The sequence below is a fragment of the Drosophila elegans genome, unplaced genomic scaffold (genome assembly GCF_018152505.1).
Source record: "Drosophila elegans isolate 14027-0461.03 unplaced genomic scaffold, ASM1815250v1 contig_183, whole genome shotgun sequence".
NCBI lineage: Eukaryota > Metazoa > Arthropoda > Insecta > Diptera > Drosophilidae > Drosophila > Drosophila elegans.
The window spans coordinates 238,094-256,312 of record NW_024545550.1 but is presented as its reverse complement, the minus strand read 5'-3'; the positions used below and the strand labels follow the sequence as shown (position 1 = coordinate 256,312).

The window sequence follows — 18,219 nt, the reverse complement described above, 5'->3', positions numbered from 1 at the left end:
ACACGCGACCGAATGAACAAATAAGAGTTAGTCATACTTTTTAGTTTCAGCCTGTTGACAACAGACCAGCAGCTCAGGAAAACACAACTCAACCGCCCATGTGCACATGACCTGGCTTTTCAATCAGATTCGACTGAGAGCGGAAAATGCTCTGCTTTTCAGCACCCATACGCTAATTTCCTCCGCCTGCAGTGTGAAAATCAAGGCGAGAAACAAGAACAATTGGAGGTGCTAATCACGGCGAGCAAAAACATTTTGCCCATTGTATAAATTGCGGGAACCAGCCAAGTGAAGCCACAATTGACAACTTGCAGTCCAGCTAAAACCAAGTTCACTTTTGATAACAAAAATGAACTTTCAACAGGTAATTAAAATTAATAACTTGAAAAGTGTAATTCATCTAATAGAAATATTTATTTTTTTACAAAATAGATCATCTTTCAACTGATCGCCTGCTTGGCGTTTTTTGCGCAAGTATTTGGTTATCCTCAGGAGCGAATTTCTTCAGCAGAACAGATCCAAAGACTGAGATCTGCCACAGATGCAGAAAATCAAGCCCTAACATCCAGTGAAACCCTCGAAAACTTATACAGATATGAACGAACTTTAAGCAGACTGAGGAGAGCCCTGGAGGAGTTGGCCTATGAGGAGGCAGCCGATGACATGGAGCTGGCAGAGATCAATGTATTCCGACCTCTGTTCCGATATCGATCGCAGGTGGTGAAGGTGAAGAATCCCAACTCCCAGCAGCAATTTGGCTAACTGCTGAAAAATAATTGATAAAATAGACTTAAGCTTACCCACCTCGCCACATTTCACAAAAACTGATCACATGCCATTGATATTTTTTTATACAAACCTAGCTTCTTAAGAAATAAAAGAAAACTAATTTAAATTGTTAAACATTTAAATATTTTATTAATTTACTGTTGTATAACCTATGCGCTTTGCAAATATCCACACGTGATTAAGCATATGTACACACCAATCTATATAGTTCTCATTTTCTTTTTTCATGCTTCCACATTGAGCACATTTACATGAAGGCTTTGTGGATGACACGTGAATTCCTTGCATTGCACTATTTTGGAAGGATCCCTAATATAAACACACCGACACACATACACACACGCATTTTTGACTAAGGAAGACACAAAGAATATTGATTTCTAATTCTACAATATATTATTTATAATATGATGGACACTCATCGAGGGTTGCACTATATTTTTTGTTTCTGACTAGGCAGCTAACTAACTCTCGTTTAAACCCTGTAAGACTCCCCTAAGCTGCAGGAAATTAAAATAACAAATTGTTGCAACCCAATACAAGTACACACATATACAATATAAATCTTATACGAAAATCGTTTGCCATGGATTACATATATTCTGTTTGATGGGAACATTCTGCCCACCTTCTCTGCTTGTAAATAGTAAAGCTGCTAGCCAGCTTATGAAAAATATTCACTCTACTTACTCTTGACTTAGACAAGTTACTAGAGTTGCTAGTTAAGTACATAAGTAGTGTTGTTCTCTGTTTGGTTTAGTTTAGTTTAGTTTAGTTTAGTTTAGTTTAGTTAAGTTAGTTGGTTTTGGTTTTGCTCCTATCGCTTGGTTCCATTAAGTTGCTCGTACACATAGTCGCTGCTAGCGTTATTATGTCCCTATGTTTTACATTAAATTTGATTTAATTTTTGATTATCAGGCTTAAGTTAGACATTACAAATAGCTGGTTGCCCGTACATGTATGTAAGTTTGCAAATGTCTGTTTACAGGGGAATTGGAGAGCTTCGAACCGTCGAAACCTGTTTACATATTAGATGAGCCCATCTGGTAGCACTTAGAGATAAAGCTTTCTGCCTGCCGGTTATACACATATATATTCACATATCGACACACTTAACCCCTACGTAAGTATATAGACAATTTGGTTGTTTTGTTCGTTCCGTGTTCCTTTAGAGCACCTGCAGATTCTCGCAGTGCTTGAACTTGGAGTCCTCCTTGCCCAGGATCCAGGTGAGCATCTGGCGGGCCTTCATGCTGGCCAGCATCACGCTGCGGCTTTTGTACCAGTGCGCCGGCGAATTGGCATCCCTCGGACCCTGAAACTCAGTCATATATAATATATCAGATAAATCAAATTTACTCTTTTCACTGAAAACGGCTTAAGTTCGTGGGCAAAATGCATTAAAGGGGGGAGAGGGAAGCCAGACTTCGGTTTATTTACATTTGGCTCTATATTCAAGTGGATGTTTATGGCCCTGCAATACAGTTTTTTTTTATTTCGGGCGCCAATTGAAATTGCATTTTTCATGTCCTTTGTGCGGATTCTGGGAGTGGGCACAGGATAATAAACAACAAACAAACAAAACACTTTTGGCAGTATACTCGGAATAGTTTCTGTACTTTTGGACACTTGACACATATTCCTTGTTCGCTAAGTTGGCTTGGCAAGAGATCTGGGAACGGGATGGGAGCCTTATATATTATGTATACAGTCCAGACACACATAAACAGGAAGTTACAGCCTCGATAATAGGGTTTTTTACATTCAAAGTGCCTAAAAGTAGGCAGTATATTTTTGTATTTCGACGTTTAGCATACATAAGCGTGTAAAATATATCTTTGCATACTTTTAGACACCTAAAGAAGGGATTTAAACTTTAAAATCACCTATAACTTAGACATGCTTTACTTGGAGTCGGGTAGGGGTTTGGAAAAACATATCAAACATCGATTAAGTTCTGTCCGCATGGGAGGTAGTTTAAAGTTTGAAGTGGGTTTTTGGTCGGGGGTACGTTCAGCTTTACTTACCCCTTCGCTGGCTTTTAGATCAGTCAGACAACTATCAGTTTCTACAGTCTCTACGTTTGTGTTTTCTCTAATTTTGCTTTTATCTTTTGATTTTTTCGGATTAAGCTGCGAATCGATCGATGGACATTGATTACAAAACACCAAAAACAGAGATAGATGGGAGGACAACCAGCTAGTCAGCTAACTGTTACGGCAACTAGAGCTATCGAGAGCTAGATCTAGACCTAAATGGGTTTCTAAGGACATTTGGCTTACCTGCAGCTGATTTTGGTCCTTCTTCAGCCGAATCTGGGTGAGCGTGCCCGCCAGGAGCTCGTCGCAGTTGTGATTGATGCCCACGGAGACCTCGATAAACTTGGCTCCGAACGTGCAGGCCACACATTTGCCATCTGGGGAGGGAGCAGAATGGAGTGGATTCGGTCAGGTCACGCCACTTAATTGACGATGTAAATGAATGCAGCCAGTTGGCGGCGGCTAATTGCAATACTCACCCTGCGCGGAAACGGCGCGTGAGCGGGCCAAATCAATTTTGTTGGCCACCAGGATGGTGGGCCGGTGGCGCAGTAGGTCCATGTCCTGCAACCGCGATAGTATCTGCTTGGCCCGCGTGAAGGACTCCTTGTCAATGCAGGAGTAGACCACCAGAAAGGCATCCGCCTGCTCCAGGTCGTCCTGCAACCAAACAAAGGCCCCAGTTGAAAAACACGAAACTCAACAAGTTTACAACATTCTGCAATCTGACTTTCGTGACTGACGAAAGTATTTAATGCCGTATTTTATTGCAGCCCGACCGAGGCGAAATTAAAAGTTGTTAACTGCGAACCGTCAAGTGCAGGCGTTGAGCGAAAATTCAAGCATCCAACCAACCATCCAATGCAACCCACTTTTCCGCCTTTCCGGCTTCCTTTTGTTACCACCCGGTACTTTTGCATTTTATGCTCGTAAAAACTAAAATTATGGCCACTTGGCATCGCAATAACGTGGCGAACGAAGGCAACAACTTTCCGACTTGCTCAGACTTTTAATGATGTTCATTTATCTGACCCATACATTAACAGGTCAGCGGGACGGCTCTATCGGCGAACAGGTCCTTCGAATTTCACTTCAGGTATTTTCTCTTTAAAGGTGAGAATGCGTTCATTCTTAATTAGCATTTCAAGGTGTATACATTTTGGTTTCACTTGTTTTTTAATATTTTTTTGACTTGTTAACTAAATCAAGTTATTGCTAGACTTCGGATTATATGTAAAACCATATGAAATTGGCTTCATAAAATCAAAATGCAATTGATGCTTTTCCCAAATGATATTTTATGAACAAAGTTTGTGTGCAATCAAAGCTAGCAATGAAACAACTATTACGAACATGGTTTTATATGTAGATCGGCTAGTTGTTACGTTTAATCCAAAAAATATTTGCTCACCAAAAGCTTATTTCAAATGCTTATTTGTTATTCGAGTATTTTTGCGATTTTAGTTTTATTTTTTTAAGTTAAATAAGCTTTCCGATAACCTGTGCGAGTTGATAGCCGCAAACAATCCAAATGCTAACTTCACAAACAAATAAAAAATTGGCGAAAGTGAAAAGCAGAAGAAGGCTTTGTAGCTGAAAGACATTTTCCATTAGGTTTCTTGAGGTATTTCAGCTGTCCAATCCTTGGGCAAATACACTTTGTCGGCGGTGACGTCGGCAGGTTCAGGGTTTCTGTTCCCGCCCGGGGTGTTGGCTTCCGATTCCGTGCCTCATAAAGCCACGCCGGGCACATCCGACATTTGTAAATTTGGCACTTGGCACTGGGCACTTGGCTCCAAGGTGCTCGGGATTGGCGGTGGCTTAAGGTCAAACCTTAAGCAATTTATTATTTGCTTTTGCACAACTTTTCGGCACCATGCACGACCGCCTTAATTCGCTTGATTTTTGTGTCACATCCCCGAAATGGATAAATTGTTACCGTTTCCTTTTGTTTGTGCTCGTTCGCGTCCATGTCGTCATCACCATCACCATCACCATCAGCATTTCCATCATAGCAATCGTCATCGGTGATTATAATTATTATTGTCATTATCGTGTTCATTTGTATTGTTTGCCACCCTCAAAAGACGGTGGCAAACGGCCCGTTGGCCATTTGGCATTCGTCCAGCAATTTGGCATTTCGATTGCACAGTGGCTCATATTGTTGTATTTATATTTGACTTTCCGCAGTTGTTTTTTTTTTTACCGACCATTGCAAATCGTTTTGGTTGCAGGCGGCTCCCGTCTGGCAGGATTTTAAATGAATTCCTTAAATGATTTCAGCCGCCAGCATCTCCAACATTCCGTGCACTTGGCCATAATTAACCGCAGTTCGCAGCCAGCTTGCTATGAAAGTTTTCCCGGTTTTCCTAGTTTTTCCCGAGTTCCGTTGCCTTGGTGGTGGTCAGGTGACTAGCGTTCTCTACCAACTCTCTCTCTCTCTCTCGTCTCGTTTTTCACGAACTCATTTTGCATCTGTAATTAATTCACTTTGTGCAATTTATGCTCGTCCCTTGGTTGGCAAATCACTCGTCGTTCCCCCGGGTAAATCTCGGCTGTCAGGACAAGTTCATTTGTCTTGCTGACAGCCAGGACCTCGGCCAAAGCCGGTTCTGTGGTTGCAGGTTGGCTAATAGTGAAATATTTAACGACAATTACAAACACAAATGGGTGTGTTTGGGTCCCCTGACAAATGAGTTACCTTTCTCTCCGGATTGCCGGTGAGGAACTTCAGCTCCGACTCGATGCCATTCAAGATGATGGAGACATTCTGCTCGGCCTCGTCGGATTCTGCAAAAAATGAATTACAAATTCAGCTGAATCATGGCGAAGGCACTCAACTTACCTGGTCCATCGTAGGCATTGATGCAGTCCGATGTGCGGAACTGCGAAATCAGAGCCTGTTTGCCCACGCCCGCCGAACCGAGCATTTCCACGCGATAGAACTCCACCGGCTGGTGGTTCTCCTGGGCATTGGCGTTTCCGAATCCGTTGCTGCTGCTGCCACCACCGTTGTAGCCACATCCCAATCCCAGGCTGCTCCCGCCGCCGGCCACGCCCCCCAAGCCGCCCACTCCGTTGCGCGCGTGCATGGGACTGGATGGCGCCAGGCTGTTGCTCCGCGAACGTCGACGGCGGAACGAGTCCCCTCGATTAATGATACCTGTAACGACAAAAAAAAAGTGGAAGAGAGTTGTTAGAAACTGGTGGTGGAAAAAACGTCACTCGTTTTTGAATTCCATCTGCATACGTGGGACTTTTGTTATTCAACCTGCACACGGGGCGTATGTGCAACGTGGGTCGCCGCTTAACGGCTCGTTGCTCATACGCCACGTAGCCCCGGCAGAAATTACAGCTTCCCGCCGCAAGGGCAACATCAACAATAGTAAATCTGTCTTTTGTGTCTCGCATATGTGCCATATGTACGTACCGACCTGTCTGTCTGCGTTTTCCTGCCCAAAGTTAGAAAATCCCATTTTTCGGTCGAAAATTCAAGCAAAGTTTCCTGCATTTTTTGCGCTAAATATATGCCCAATATTTACGTTATAATTTGCATATAAAATAAATATTTATGCAAAATTTTGCTGAGCCATTTTATTTGCTCTTTATACAATAATAATGCATTTCAATGCGATTTAAAAGTCATTGAAATTTATGTGGGACAAGGCGTAATGGTTATTTTAACCCATTCCGTTGTTCCAGGAAGCGGTTGGGATAAAGCCAAAAAGCTTTCAATGTTCTTTATGATTAATTTAAATTCGAAACTGTCAATAGAACAATTTTCAGTGTATCTTATTCCATGTAAGCTATTGATTTTTTAGTTCACATTTACAGACTAAATAAATACATTGAACACAGCACATAACATTTGCACGCGCTGTTTTAGTAAGATATTTTTATAATTTAAAAGAAATAATATTAAAAAATTAATTTAACTTAAAAAATAAACAATTAGAGGACAGGAACAATTTTCAGTGTATTTCTCTCTATTTAAACTTATGATTTTCGAACTAACGGGCTAGATAAATTATTTGAACACAGTATATAAGATTTGCACGTGCTGCGGCAAGACCGCAAACATAATTTAATGACATTGCCGAGGGCATAGCAAGTTGATTGACCAAACAAAAGCCGAATAAACCTATATAGTCTGCACATCTGCCATTTCCATTCCCATTCCCATTCCCATTCCCATTCCCATTCCCATTCCCATTCCCATTCCCATTCCCGATTCCATTCCCCTTTGCCCAAAGACAGACAATGCCCGGCCGAAAAGGTATTACCCAACGAAGACGCCGAGTCAAGAGCCTTTGAACAACCTGCGGCCGTTGTCATTTATAATCCCCCAGGCCGAATGATGTGCATATATATATATATCAATCTGCAATCCGTTCGAATATATATACATATTTACCGATTTGTTCAGTTTATGTAAGTGTATGTTGTGTACATTTAAAATGTCATAAATAGATTTATGGCCTGCCTTATTGCATTTAGCCGTCGCTCAAAATATACGATTCTATGGATATATGTATAAAGATGTACATCGTAGTTTTTTCAGTATTGGTTAACGTTTGCTCGCTTCTCATCTGCGGTAATTAATTGTGCAAATTGATTTAATTGCCAAAACCGTTCTAAACATTTACATTTGAGCACACGAGGGGGGTGGGGGTGGGTCCTCCCCCCGTGTTTCTGTGTATATCGATGGGCCGTCATCATTGGAAAGTCATAAAACCGTTTTGGGTGGCCAGATATGGTATTTTTTTTTTTGGGGGAAACGGGAATTACGAGGCCTGCGCGTGTGGGAAACAATTCATTTGGATAAGGTGCAAACGGGCAGCAATAAAAATTGCGATTTAGTTTGTGAAATTTCTCACAGTATACACATATGTGCAATGTTCATGTTTATTTTTAGCCACTAGCTATTATTGAAACTGACTAATCTCTGGAGTAATTGCAGCTCTTTTTTTTCACATCGTTTTCCGCCATTCCTCAAACAATTGTATTCCCTTCACTTGTCTTTGATGTTGGCTGAGCAGTTTCCATCTTGCAGGCAACATGTTTCTGTGTTTGTTTGCTCTACGAATAACTGTTTAAGCAAATAAATTGAAAATTTTATTTGCTGATTGATTTAAAGTGGGGCGAGTGCGGCACGAGATTTCGCATATGCTGGCACTTTGAGATATGATTAACCGGCTTCAAGGTTAGTCGGTTTTTTGTTTATGCAAAAAGAGCCCACATCTATAAATACCAACCGAATGCTTAGCAGTTTGCGAAATACGCTTGAAATAATCAGCGAAAATTCAAGGATATACGGACTACTCTATATGTGCATGGACCGCCTTGTTGGCGCATCATTCAATTATGATTCGATTCAGGCCCACAGGACACTTGTGCATTGTCTGCTTGTGGTTGAAAGTGTACATTTATATGGAAAATTCATTCAGGGCGCTTAACTGCCTACCATCGGTGACTGACACTCGCTCGGGCATTTCAATTAATCACACACCACCCACCAGCCACCTTCTGCAAACATATTCGAATCAATGTCGGTCTGTCAGTTTTTCGCCCGCTCATTTTAAATTTGCCACTCGTGCCAAGCGTAAAGGCATAATTGATGGATGGCCCCGGCTTCCTTATATTTCGGGGCTTATCTTCGGGGCTTATCCCCTGCCATCAAGTTGATCGAATAAAGTTTAATTAAATGGACGCGCATGAGTCCTGGCAAGACATAACCGCAAACATAACAAACCATTCACTGCTTAGCCAAACCAACTACAAGCTATTCTGCTTGTATTCGAAAGCAATTTACTTGAGAAAACACAGGCACTTCATTGAATTTTAATATGCAGTATGTTTGAGAACGAGTCTCTAGCCGGCACTCATCCCTCCAGTCAAAGAAATAACTTTCGAAGCTTGGGCAAACTTTTGTTACCCTTTTATGTCACATAACACAGCATTGGGAGACATATAAAAATAAATAACATAAATGTTGCTTGCAAAAAATATATAATTATATATATAACATCTCAGGAATTTCTGCATAGTATTACTTAAAACTCAACAAGTAAATGTGGCCTAACTTCAATTGTATTCTTTAAGTCAGTCATAAAGATTTCATTGTTAGAAATGTTTGCAAACTTCTGTTTGGTTTCCCTTACTAACATTTCCATCGCTCTTTGCCCAAAAATGTAAATATCGGGATTAATTTGCAAAGAAATGAAAACAGTTTGCTATTAAACAATTTCCCCAGATGAATTTATATATTTTTTAACCTTTTACATTTTGGTTGTGTTTCTATCCCTACTTTCCGTGTAGTTTTGCTTATCATACGTGGAACATCCCCAGCTGTGTCTTGCAAATGGGTCCGGGTCCTCCTTCATGACTAAGTTATAACACCTCGTGCTGTTAATACTCGGTCTTGTCGTCTGCTTGCTGTCATGTCTGCTCAAGTGTTCCGTACTCCGTATTCTGTATTCCGTATTCTGTGTTCCGTGCTCGGAGCTGTTCCGGGTGGGCTTAAACACGTACTTAAAATCCGCCCTGCATTTGTGCATGGAAACGCCCGCAAGTGCGGAAGAAATATGCGAAAGATCACAACAATAGGGATCAATTTAATCTGGAAACTATGAAAGAAAATTGATTTACAGTCTGATGTCCCAAAAATAATATAAATATTATTTTTAAATCTTCATTTCATTTGTTGATTGTACAAAGTATTGGTAAGTTATAGTTCACGAAAATATATTTAGACGTCTGACAAACTTTTCTAACTTTTATTAATGTTAATATTATTCTTGTGCATATCAATCTGTTTCATACATTCTAAGTTTAGTCATGAAGTCATTTAAGCAATGGAAACAAATTTATTGATTGATTTAATAAACATTTTAAATTTTTGCTGAGAAGTAATTAAACGAGGTAATTCTTTGGCTCAAAAGGAATAAGCTGGATAATCGATCTTTATTGAACTTAAAATTTTTCAAATTGCTTTAAACTTTTCGGACAGGATATCATCTGCTAAATGTCAAACTTTCAACTATGTGTCTAACAGTCCTTTCTCACATTGTGGTGGTGACACACAGTGCGTATGGGTAACAATAACGTGACACAAATGTAGAATATGAAAAGCGAAAAAAAAACGCACACATGATGGTAAAACTTCACAGGGCTATGTGGTTCTTTGAGTGTGTGTTTGCATATACACTCGTATACGAGTGCGAGTGTGTGGACGGGTATTCATATCCTATGCGGAGTGGCATTTAGTGCCACTGATATCTCCTTAACATCTTCGGGTAACAGCCTTTTAAGATTTCAATAAGGATTGCTCCGCTGCGTGCCCCGGGATGAAACTATAATTTTATGCTGTAAGCTGCATGGTGTATGGTGTATCGTGTGTCCCTGAGATGTCCTAAGATGTCCCTGCTCTCCGATGCCCGATGCCCGATTCCATTCCATCGCCGCATTGTTAAGATGTGTAATCCCAGTCATCTGGCCCCGGGGCTTTGTTGACTTTCAATTTCGAAATTAATAAATGGTCCCAACAAAGACCACCGTGTCGGGGGTGTAGTCAACCCCAAGTCAACTCACCTCCTTTGGAGGCACTGAAAGTGCGCAATCTGTCCACATCCTCGTCGTCGTCGTTGACGCGCAGGTGATGCATGTTCATGGTGGGCACGTCCAGGAAGGCGTTCGATTTTCTATGTGCTGTTCCAACCAAAAGAGAAAGATTAAAAGAGATTAACTTAAATTGCATTAGGAATTATGGTCAAACAGATATAACAGATATTTATGTATGCATAAGCTTAAATTGTATTGCCGCATGACTAACAACATATTCTGAAAAATGAAAGTACATTTTGTATTCTATTTTGCATTTTATTAAGTTTGGGTTAAGCTATTAAATTAAGAAGACATTGTTTTTAAACTTATGCGAGCAACTGCTATATCTTATACAAGTTTATGGTTTTAGTGAGGCATAACAAAATATGTTATTTTGAATAAAAATACAATTATTTCACAGCAGTGCTTTTTTCAACAGAAAAATAAATATGGTAAAAAGCTATCATATAGATTAAAAAATAACTTTTGGCGAAAAGAGATATGAAAATACCCTTGGATAAATATAAAAAAAAAAAAACCCTTTGTTTAAACTTTTCCCCCCGCCAATTTTGCATTATTGATTTGGTATTCCAGCCAGCTGTAGCAGGGCTGACATTTGGACAGCTTTAATGTCGAGTTGACAGAGAGGAGTGCCACACACGTTGCACACTTGCTGCTGGGTAAACTGGGTCAATGGTTAAGTTCATCGAACGTCCAACGTTAATTGAATCAACAGTATTGGAGGGTACTTAACAAAGGGCAAAATGAAACAATCATCTACTGGAACAAAGCCAACTGTTTGAGCTTCAATGCCTCGCCTTAAAGTCCTGAGCTCCTTGGCCGCCTCCTGCTATTTTAGCCACCATTGCATTAATGGTCAATTTCACATCGCCGCTGCTCTCGTGTGGCGAGCAATTTGGCTGAGAGCTTAGTTTATGCCGCATAAAAGATCAGGCTCAGCACTTGGCTAATTTGTTGCCGTTGTTTTGCCGTTTTGATGGCACCATCCGTCCATTAAAACTTACAACTTTAACAAGTGCGGTAAAAGTAATAGTGGTGTTACCACAAAATCTTAAAAATAAATTTTTTTATTAAGCGAACTGAATATCGGACAATAACCTGGTGGCAAACAAGTACAAAATTCATATAAAACCAAATAATATATCATGGATTACAAAGCTGTATTAAAATCATATGGTTAAAGCTGATATGTTAAATTTCAATGACTAAGAGGATTTTGTTGATTGCAATTAGTATATTCCATAGTTAAATAAATACAAATTTATTCTGAATGTAACAATTTTGTGAAGGACCTTTTGAAAACATAGAATATTATCTCAACAAAAAAAAATATTTAAAAATATCTTAACATGAACACAGATTTTTAGGCGGTTATTTTTTTTTTTTTACTTTTTACAATATAGATATAGTTTTACATAAAATGAGAATTTGTCACTATTTTGATATACATCACGAAATAATGGAACTTAAGCGTTTTGTTGCAGATATGCTGTTCAGCCTAATCATGGGTTAAGATAGAGCTGTGCATTTTTCTTCATTGTATTTATTTTCGTTAATTTATGCTTTAAAAATTGATTCCAATTTAAAGCCCTTTGAGCAATGTTTGTACACTCATTCCTATCAAATGTCTGTTAATTGTAAAATTGCAAAGAACTGAAAACTTTAAGGTCGGCTTTTGGCCCAAAGGGAAGATGATAAGATATGCTTCCAAGATGTTTATTTTCACTCTGCAAAAGTCTACCTTTCAGGGGATTTTTATGCAGTCAACTGCTAGTCTATTAACCGCATCTGTGCGTACTTATCTCCGCTCGTAATTTACTCACCGTGTGGCTGTGGCCTCCGCTGCGAAAGCTTACGACGCTGCGGAGGCGTCTCCGTCTCGCTCAGCCGGGGCTCACTGGTGCAGTAGCTCCGGGCCTCCTGGAGCGTGTGCTGCTGTTGCTGCTGCTGCTGCTGTGCCTTCGTCTTCTGGCGGACCTGCAAGAGGAAAGATGGTCTTTAAGCTCGGCTTACTCAACTTTCCATCTATCCATCTATCCATCACGGCCTGAGGCTTTCGCCGTGATTCATGGACTGCCGTTGGGTTTGCCCTTGCCGATTGAGTGAGACATTAAATTGCATTTCTCGGTTGCAGACCAATCAAGTCGACACACAATTCAAATTGCATTTGTTTGTCCTTTAGAAAGACAGAGAATCACCGCCCAATGCCCAACGCAAAACGCCCAACGCCCACCACTTGGCGCGCCAATGGCATAATTTATCGGCTGACTTGGCCTCGCGGGAAGGGCTCCTCTGTGATCAGAGCAGCTCAAGGGATTTCCCCCTAAATGTCAAGGCTAAACGACTCGGCTACTTCAAGTGCAATCAGCTGCGCCGCTTGTTTTGTCCGACGCAAAAGTTTCCTGTCCACGTCGGATGAAGGAGGCGGAGCAGGCGGTGCAGGCGGTGCAGGAGGAGGAAGTGGTGTCCCTGTCCGTGTTCCGAATCCTTCAACCCACGACGAAGTGCCTGTCACGCCGCCTCAGTTTGTGGTGTTCCATTGAAAGTCTGCCGGCGTCGGGGCGAAAACTAATTTCAGCACCTGTCCCGGCGATGTAAGCTTCTTGTTCAGTTTCTTTGGTCCAGTGTGAGGGCGATATTTATAGTCGCATGCAAAATGTCCAACTTTGTTAGCCACTTCCGTTTGCCTTGGCCCAAAAACAGGGGCGAAGGCGAACCAAATGATTTGGGTGTATCGCTCCAATTACTTGGTAATTGGGAATTATTATTGTTGTGCTGTAATTAATAGCTTATGCTTAGAAATATCCATTCGAATGTGTTGTAGGAGGCAAATAATTGGAATTAGTACTGTGAAATCAAGCTTACGACATATTTCTTATACGAATTTTCTAAAAACAATATAATAAACGAAATAATTCTCGCTGAAATTTTATCTAATAAACAACAAAAGTATGGCTAAAGATAATTTTATTAACAAGCTGCTTATTTGACTTAACATTATAGGTTTTTCCATTAGACATATATTTCAACATTTATAATCTGTAAACAATTAATGTTTATAAACAATTTACAATTTAGTGCAATAATAAAATGTACATTTGTTAGTTGGCAGTAAAAAAATGTTTATAAATTTTTGTATAATGTGTATTATTTTGTAAATTTGTATTTTTTGGAAGCTAATAAACTCGATTTTTGTTATATTGATGGCAAAATGTCGTTTATGTACAAATCTCACAATTATTATTTGGGAAATAAAAACTAAGAAAAGTTTTAGCATTTGACTGTAAAACAATTTTTATAGGTTTTGGTTGAACTTCGAAGAACATTTTAAAAGTTTCTACTATTACATTTGTGTTAAACATTTGAAGATCTAGCATAAATATTTTAAATGAAGCACAAATAAATTGAATGCTATTTGTGTTCTTTTAAAGCTTAAAAAATCCATTTTTGTTATTTTTAAGAAACTGCCAGATATTATTAAAAAAATTATGAAAAAAAAAGGAAAAGTTTTAGGGATAAGCTCAATTATATGTTGTAATCCCCCTTAAACTAGGCTAATTGCGCCACTGCCTCCACACAAGAATTCTTTATGGCTGAAAAACGAAAAGCCGGAAGCGTTTGCTACATGGCGTCGCCTGTCAAGTGGCCACGGATTTGGGCCACGTTGAGTTTCTGGTCAGTCGGAGGGCTCGGCAAAGCCGCCAAATCCGCAGCAAGTAGGCGATGGGGTGGTCGACTGGGCCATTAGACGAGCTGTCAGTGTAAACGTTCCTTGTTTATTTAGTGGCCGCTCTTTTGCGCTTTTTACGGTCGCAAACGTATGTATTTCTATATGTAGCCTGAAACCTGGCTGGCTACATGTGTGTGCATTTATCCTGGCATTTCATGGGCCCTCGTGACCAGTAATTGCTTTTCGTTCTTGGCCAAATGTTTGCATGGTCTACTTTGCTGGCTTAATCAAATATTACGGCTGTACGAACGCACACACACACACACGTCTGATCCTGATCCATCCGGATGCAGTGGTCGGATGGACGATGGACCCTCGCCATCTCGCTTCGGAAATTAATTGCTTCCTGGCTTTAGTTCATCGACCATGCGGAGCTCCGTGGGATGTCCTGCGGCGAAGTCTTCAATTTGTACCCGCTTAATCCCCAATTAGTCCTCTGGGGCGGCGCTGATAATTTATTTTCTTAATGCCCTGCGTTTTACGGCAGTTGCTGTGGCCAGCATCGGGGGATCGCATATAAAGCTTAACAAATTAAAATTCTTAATTCGTTTTACAGTTATTTTATTAAATGTTAAAGATTCTTTCAACCTAAGGAAACTACACTATGGGCATTAATTGCTTTAAATGTCGTTTCAGGTCATGTTTTTATACATTTTGTATGGAAGGCTGTTGAAGTTGAAGGCAACTATTCCTAAAGTTGACTTTTCTTAAATGTAGGCAATTTTTTATTCTGAGTGTACAATTACTAATTTTGCACTGTTTTCTTTAATTATTTTTTTAATTCTTTACTATTTCTTTAAGGCATATGTATTTACCATAACAATTGTAAATTTTACTTAGCTCACTAGAAACAAAAACATGTTGAAATAAAATCAAAAAACAACTATTGACATTTCTTTGCTTTTATATTTTTTTACAGCAATTTTATCTCGTATGCTTTTTGATTGAAGTCAGTTTAATGAGTCTGCTTTGGTTTAGTTGGTTTAGCATGTCGCATTTGGGTCGTATATAAGATATGCAAATACCATCTTCAATATCTTGTCTCTCGTTAACGACTGCTCAAATAAAGAAATTTATTGTGTAATGCTTCTTAAACATTTTGTCGTTTTCTTAGCTTGCACACACTGGCTGCAATTTGCTTTCTTATGCACAAAGTTTTGTGTCGAAAATCGCAAATTATTTTCCCATTCGTGGCTGGCGTCTGTCTGGCTTAGTTATTTGTTGGTTTTTGTCAAGTATTTGTGACTTTGGCTCACAACGGCATGCAGTGTAAAACGAAAATAGCTTTACATTGCGACTTCATTGAGTTCGTTGCTGCTGTGGCACATTCTCATTAAGCTTTTGCGTCTGCAGATGAAAAGTGCCTGCGACTTATCGACATCGCGACATCAACGCACTGAGCACTCAAAGTTCATAAACAAAAGTAATTTCAGCGTTTCTTCTTCAGAGTTGATACCCTGTACTCGTAGAGTGTCTATTTTGCGAAAGGGAGCTTCTCTAGATCAAGATTTATGACTTCTAGCCAATAAGATAAGATAGATAAGATAGGTATTTTTTAGTTCCAACCAACATACAACATTTTATATCAATGGGACAAATCACTTGCAAAATATACTACATTTGGTAAATTGCTATGGTTTTTAAGAGCTGACGACTGGGTATTTTATGGTCGATACCCTCGACTGAATTTTTCTCTCACGCCCACAGAGCACATGCCGCCCCCAAAAAGTGAAAAAGTGGGGACCATGTGTGCGTTTAGTCTTGTCTTGCAAACTTTTCCTATATAAATTACCAGCTCGAGGCGCATCGCAGGCGATGAGAACGACACTTTTAGCAGGATGCATGAGCGTATAGCTGCTTTTTTGTTCCCTCCTTTGCTTACTAATAGTGTCGCCAGCAGAAGCAAAAAAAAAAGGGGGAATTCACCAGTGAAGGTTATCAAGCAGCAGAAGCTACGAGCAGGGAGCATCCAGCCGCCAGGAAAACTCATACGCAACGTATGCTGCCACGTGGCGGACGCCTTTTGTCTGGAACACCCGTCCGCAGAAATTGAATTTGGCCAGGATATAACTCGATTCACGCGTTCCGACTGCACAGCTTCCTGGATGGGTGATGAATCAATTGAGTTGGAGGAGATGTCAGAGACTTTGCATTCCTGACAGGCAGCGATGAATAAGACAAAAAATAAAACTGAATCTGCCCACTACAAAATGATGCCATTTTTGTATTCAAAATGTTGTATGAAGTTTAAAGATTTGTTCTTCTTTGGCTTATAAAATCATTTAAATCTAACAAATCAATTGATGTTTAAAAAAAAAATCATCTTGTCTATCACCGTAAAGTAGCTCAAATATAAGCTCTTTTTACTCTTGTCCATAAAGGGAATATAAATCAAAACAAATTAAAGAACCAAGTAGTGTAGTTCAGTAGTCTTTTAAACATCAATGAGCCTTTTTCAAGCCGAGCTCTAACTCGTTTTTCACTCGATTTTCAGGGTAACACAAGTGTGTTGATGAAGATGGAAATGCGCGACCGACTTTTCAACATAATGGTCAACCATAGCTTCATGTCGCGTGCCACCGTCACCGAGAGCATGGCCAAGTTCGCGATCCTCAGTCTGGAGAATTCCGATGACTTGGAGAAGTCGGTGATCCGGATTCTGCTGGCGATCGAGGACAAGTACCGCATCTACTTCGACAGCTACCAGAAGGAGTTGGACTTGCAGAGGATAGCGGCCCAGACGCTGAGCCATCTGATACAGCGCTACAAGATCATCATGCAGGTGGACGTGAGCTGCACCTGTCCGCACATCTACGAGATCGAGTCGGAGGAGGCCATCATCAACAAGTACTACATGCACTACCAGGTAATCGCCAGCTCCAACAAGAGCCAGAGTTGGGCCATCCACAGCCTGCGTCCGTATGTCCTGCTCCTACGGCGCGAGTGCGCCAAGTTGGATCCAAACGAGGACTCTCCGTTCATCCTGGGCGACGTCTTCCACAAACCGATCAAGTTCTTCATGGACCTGGTGGATGAGCTGTTCGCGTACTTCTACAGCTGCCACCTGCAGCTGGACTGCGCCGCCCGCCTGCTGGATCCCCTGGATCTGGACAGCCTGGAGAACTACCAGAAACTGCTGGCTCCCAACGAGGACTTCGACGAGTACTTCATGCTCAACATGAGCTTCTGCAAATGCTTGCGCCTGCCGCCCAAGTGTCCGCAAATCGAAAGCCACCAGAAGGTCAAGGATCAGGCCGAGCCCTATATTTCCCACGCCAAGAAGAGCCGATGTGCCAGGAGGATTGCCAGGATGGCGGCGACTGGACCGCAGAGTCCCAAGCCGGAGGGCAATGGATCGGAGCAGAAAGCGTCCGTCGTGAGCAATCCTAGCGAGCGGGTAACCACAACTATTAGTGTGGAATCGAATCCTTCTGCGGAACAAACGGTCGTCGTTAATCCTCAACATGAACAGGCTCTGGCGGATCAACTGTTGAATGCCTTCACCATAGTATCTCGATCATCTCCTGTCACAAATTCATGACTTCGTGCATCTTTTAATCTGAATTAGGCAAACTTAAATTCTAATCAGCCAATTAAACGGCCAGAGTGCACGTGATTGCGTTCTCGGTTTCTCGGAAATGTCTGCGGAAATGTTGTAAGTCTCCCTCTTGCCCCTCGGATATTTGCTGCACGCAATTGGGGATTTGCTTGTTTCACTAATGCTTCTCCAGCTTATGGGGCAACCAGTGTACCTTCCAACTGAGCTCACTCAATAGTCAAAGAGCTCTTGATTAAAGACAAACTTTCCATCAAAAGGAACACTTTGAAATTGGCTGTTAAGTAAGCAAAATCAAGTGAAGTTATTCAGTTGATAAATAAAATAAAAAAAAATAATGGAATTATGCTTGTTACTTGCTTGTTATACTTTTGAATTTTTGAATCAATATAAATATGCATATGCATAATTTGAACTTTTTATGCCATTTTCCTAAAAATTATTCAACTATTTTATTGAACTTTTATAACAATGAATTATTT

At 40.5% G+C, this 18,219-nt stretch overlaps 3 protein-coding genes across 4 annotated transcripts in view; 2 read left to right on the top strand and 1 right to left on the bottom strand.

Annotated features, from left to right (window-relative positions):
* Positions 1-47: 47 nt before the first annotated feature.
* LOC108145231 lies at positions 48-903 on the top strand. The gene is made up of 2 exons (XM_017270494.2): positions 48-364; positions 433-903. Exons 1-2 carry the CDS (start codon positions 350-352, stop codon positions 760-762), a joined length of 345 nt encoding a protein of 114 aa, XP_017125983.1. The 5' UTR covers positions 48-349; the 3' UTR covers positions 763-903.
* The window catches only part of LOC108145228 (GTP-binding protein RAD), a 27,447-nt gene continuing 10,117 nt past the window's right edge, over positions 890-18,219 (bottom strand). Inside the window, exons 3-10 of one of the 2 annotated variants that reach the window (XM_017270492.2) lie at positions 12,275-12,428; positions 10,419-10,535; positions 5,674-5,991; positions 5,530-5,618; positions 3,308-3,488; positions 3,072-3,205; positions 2,817-2,921; positions 890-2,104 (exon numbers count right to left, since the gene is read on the bottom strand). In XM_017270492.2, the coding sequence (XP_017125981.1) occupies positions 1,958-2,104; positions 2,817-2,921; positions 3,072-3,205; positions 3,308-3,488; positions 5,530-5,618; positions 5,674-5,991; positions 10,419-10,535; positions 12,275-12,428 (1,245 nt within the window). In that variant the 3' untranslated portion in view covers positions 890-1,957. The remainder of the gene's footprint in view (positions 2,105-2,816; positions 2,922-3,071; positions 3,206-3,307; positions 3,489-5,529; positions 5,619-5,673; positions 5,992-10,418; positions 10,536-12,274; positions 12,429-18,219) is intronic. The other variant, XM_017270491.2, reaches the window with a different exon arrangement.
* Positions 13,946-18,157, top strand: LOC108145229. The gene has a single exon (XM_017270493.2). It carries the CDS (start codon positions 16,694-16,696, stop codon positions 17,720-17,722), a length of 1,029 nt encoding a protein of 342 aa, XP_017125982.1. The 5' UTR covers positions 13,946-16,693; the 3' UTR covers positions 17,723-18,157.